General features: G+C 43.9%; 1 protein-coding gene across 1 annotated transcript; it reads left to right on the top strand.

The window, feature by feature from the left end:
* The first annotated feature begins 412 nt into the window (after positions 1–412).
* Positions 413–3160, top strand: LOC149838128 (phytolongin Phyl1.1-like). Its single transcript, XM_090007594.1, has 2 exons — positions 413–734; positions 1686–3160. Exon 2 carries the CDS (start codon positions 1686–1688, stop codon positions 2511–2513), a length of 828 nt encoding a protein of 275 aa, XP_089863720.1. The 5' UTR covers positions 413–734; the 3' UTR covers positions 2514–3160.
* The last annotated feature ends 332 nt before the right edge of the window (positions 3161–3492 follow it).

Below are 3492 nucleotides of genomic sequence, written 5' to 3'. Positions count from 1 at the left end.
GCGTAGACATAGTTTAGTGATTAGTACAAATGGTTTATGTTTGGACATTAAGGGACTAAAATTATGTGTGACCTGACCTGAACTTTGCAACCTCAAGCCTCCAATATGGCATTCAAAGCTTTCGGACACCTGAGATAAAATTAGGAAAGTAAATTGGTAGCATTTGGACTACCGGATCTAGCATTATCAGATACAAATAAGGACTAGAGGTTGTTACAAGGTCCAGTTGTCTTATTCAACCTAGAGCCAGAGGCATCAGGAGCTTACTGTGTCCGATTAAACAGATCCAGATGGTAAGAGGTCCAACTCAAAGCCTTGCTGTTGACATCCTTCCCCCTACGACGGGGCCCAGGGATAATAAACCCTGCGCATTTGCAAACTGGGCCCTTCCCCAACGTGAGAGAGAGAGATGACGACGCACTGACCACGGCAGCTTGTTTATTGTACATGACTAATTGCAAGATTGGTAGGGCTTTGGAGCGATGACTCGGTCTTTTGGTTGTGGCATTTCGTCGAACAGTTGGCAATGGGCCTCTCAACGGGAAACCTCCCACCGCCATCACCACCGTCTCTCTGTCTCTGGAGCCCCTGGTATCTCTTTGGACTCTTAGTTTGCCTCTTCTAATCGTTCACTCTAACGCCTGGAGCCTCTCTCTCTCTCTCTCTCTCTCTCTCTGATCATTATTTTCGGGGATCGTCGTCACTGCCGGCAAGCGGATTTGGACGCGCTTCAGGTAAGAAGAAACTCCCAGCCGTCTTCCAATAGAAAAGGCCCTAATTTTAGCCGAGGTGTGTGTCATGAACGGTTTTCGCCGGGTTCCTCTTGTTGGGCAAAACCCCTCATGGCGGCAGAACGATGGGAACTCGAGGGCCTACCCTCGTTCCTTTTCATTTCCCCCCTCTTTTTCCCGATTTGGGTGAAACCGAAAACATTTCTTTCTTGGTCAATTCGGCGTAAAAAACAAACCTTAGAGTGACAATGGATTTGATCGCATGGGAAATTTACGAACATGTGAATATCAAAGGGTGGGAATTTTGGTCTGTGTGTTGCTTTCTTGGTATTTCCGAGTCGTCAAATTCTGTACAGATTGATGGGTTTTATTTTTTTTTTCTATCGGAGTTTGAGAATATTCATTCCTGGAATCGGAATTTGATCAGAGACTGGCCTTCCTTTCCTGGGTTTTGGAATCCTAGTGGCTGAAAGGATCAGTGGGGAGTCGATCAGTTTCTGGAATTCGTTGGAACTTGACTTTTCATTCTGGGTTGTAGAACCCTAATGACCGAGAGGATCGGTAACTTCTTTTTAATGAGAATATGGAAAAGGAACAATTGGTTCCTTTTTCTGGTTTTCTGGAACTCTCGATGTGGAAAACTGTGGTACCTATATTGTGATTTGTCGTTCGTCAAACCCCTTGTGGACTCTATGGATAATTCAGATTCCCCAATTTCGCTTTTTCTGCTGAAACTGAAGGCTCAGAATTGAATGTAGTTCTTGTTTGAAACAATTCAGCAATTGAATATTTTGAAACATCAGACCATGATTTTCAGGACGAATTTTGGTTGTTATGAACATCTAACAGGAGAAAAGATCTCACCTTCTCATTTTTCTTTCTGTGAGTTATGTTCATCAGGTTTAGAATCTGGAAAATTTGTGTGGTGCTTACATTTCTCTTTGGTGTACTCAGATGGGTTCCGTCCCAAACACCGTCTATTATTGCTCTGTTTCTAAAGGAACAAAAGTACTTACTGCATATAGCCGCGGAGATCCAGAGATAGAGAAGTGGGCTGCGTTATGCTTAGAGAAAACACCTCCATTTCATGCTTGCTATTTCCAGACGGTCCGGAACCGTATCTTCGCGTTTCTAATGGAAGACGGGCATGTTTATTTCGCGATTGCTGATGAAGGCCTGGGAAGGTCTGGTGTCTTGGAATTCCTTGGGCACGTCAGGGATCATTTCAAGAAAGTATTGAAGAATGATGCGGTGGGTAGTTTGGGCTTGACATCTTTCCGTCTCCATGAAGAATTGGTTCCTGTTCTTCGCCGGCTTATTTTGTCTCTCGAGAACGTTCCTAGAATGGACAGAGATCGTGCCAACCATTGCACTCCTCCTGCAGATCCTGAGGTTCTGGTTTTGCATAACCAGACGAACAGTTTGGATGGCAAGGCCAGTTCAAAGTCATCGACAAAGGAACCATTCCTAGGAAAGCCCAATAAGTATGAAAAGATCTCGAGGGAGCTAGCAGAAGTTCGGGAAGACATAGCAGAGGACCGAGGGAATGCTGCGGATAAAGGGCATAGGATAGATGTGGTGGTTGATTCCAATCAAAATGGAGATGGTTTATCTGCATTTCCTTTGCAGAAGAGCGCGAGCGCCAGGGTCAGAGCGCAGCAGCTCGCTCGTAGGATGTGGTGGCGCCATGTTTGGATGGCTCTCATTGTTGATGTGGTGTTGTGTTTGATTCTGTTTGGAATTTGGCTTGGCATATGCAAGAATTTTAAATGTCGCTCTTAGTTGATGATCAAAGAGAAAAAACTGTTTAAGACGGTTCAGGTGATCTGCTTATATTTTCATTGAAGGATGCCTAGGCGTTCATTCTTTTACCTCGAGGCTTGGTGTAAATATTGTCTTGGGAGGATCTACTTATGGAGATCTTAGCCCACCCATCGTATTGAGCTCAGAAAGTCATGAATCTCCATCTTCCTAGGCACTGTGTGTACCATTAGTTTCAATTGGAGTTGCTTGTTGCGGACTCTTCGAGAAGGTTTGATTCATAGCCACTGAAGCTTTACAAGACGCTGAATGCAAACACAATCACTCAGGCTGGTTACCTGAAGCAAAGTCAATGTGCCATAACTTTTGAGAGCCTGGTACCTCTTTGATCTCGTCTCGGCCTCTTGGTAAGTTATTTTCAGGAACTGCTTCTGTATGTTCTTACTTCAGTGTCGCGATTGGTTGTCGGTCTTCTTATTCTTCTTCTTCTTCACCACCAGCACCAACCACTGCATCTGTGGCTTATATCTACTCACAAAGCGATGAAACATCTCTGTTTATTTGTTTCCTTCTTTCTTCAACTAGACATGTTGTCTGTAGTTTTGGCTTAGGTGGTGTAATATATCGCTTGCAGAATTCTGTATAAATATGAGGTGCAATGCTGGTAACGAGTTTGGTGATGTACCTGGTTCCGAAAGAATCGCACCTCAATGAGTAAAGACAGAACTCATTGAGTGGTTTTACAATCAGTGATCAAACTAGTCCGAATTTCAGCCTTTCGGGGGTGTGTGGATGCAGGAAATCCAGTGGAATTGGAATCCTGTTCCACTAAATTTTTCTGTGTCCCAAGAATAGCCAAATGATTTCAATGGAATTGGAATCAAATTGCACGAAATCTCCTCAACCCAAGCACACCTTTATGATGTGCTTCGGTCCAGACAATTCAGTGGAGATGGTATACAAATTCACTTTCTCTGAATCCCAACAAAACTCTACTATA

This window comes from Nuphar pumila, chromosome 5 (genome assembly GCF_984573655.1).
Source record: "Nuphar pumila chromosome 5, dmNupPumi1.hap1.1, whole genome shotgun sequence".
NCBI classification, from domain to species: Eukaryota; Viridiplantae; Streptophyta; class Magnoliopsida; order Nymphaeales; family Nymphaeaceae; genus Nuphar; species Nuphar pumila.
This window is presented reverse-complemented; position numbering and strand designations above follow the sequence as displayed.

Coding starts and splice junctions, on each gene's coding strand:
- LOC149838128 (XM_090007594.1), top strand. CDS start 1,686: ATGGGTTCCGTCCCAAACACCGTCTATTATTGCTCTGTTTCTAAAGGA.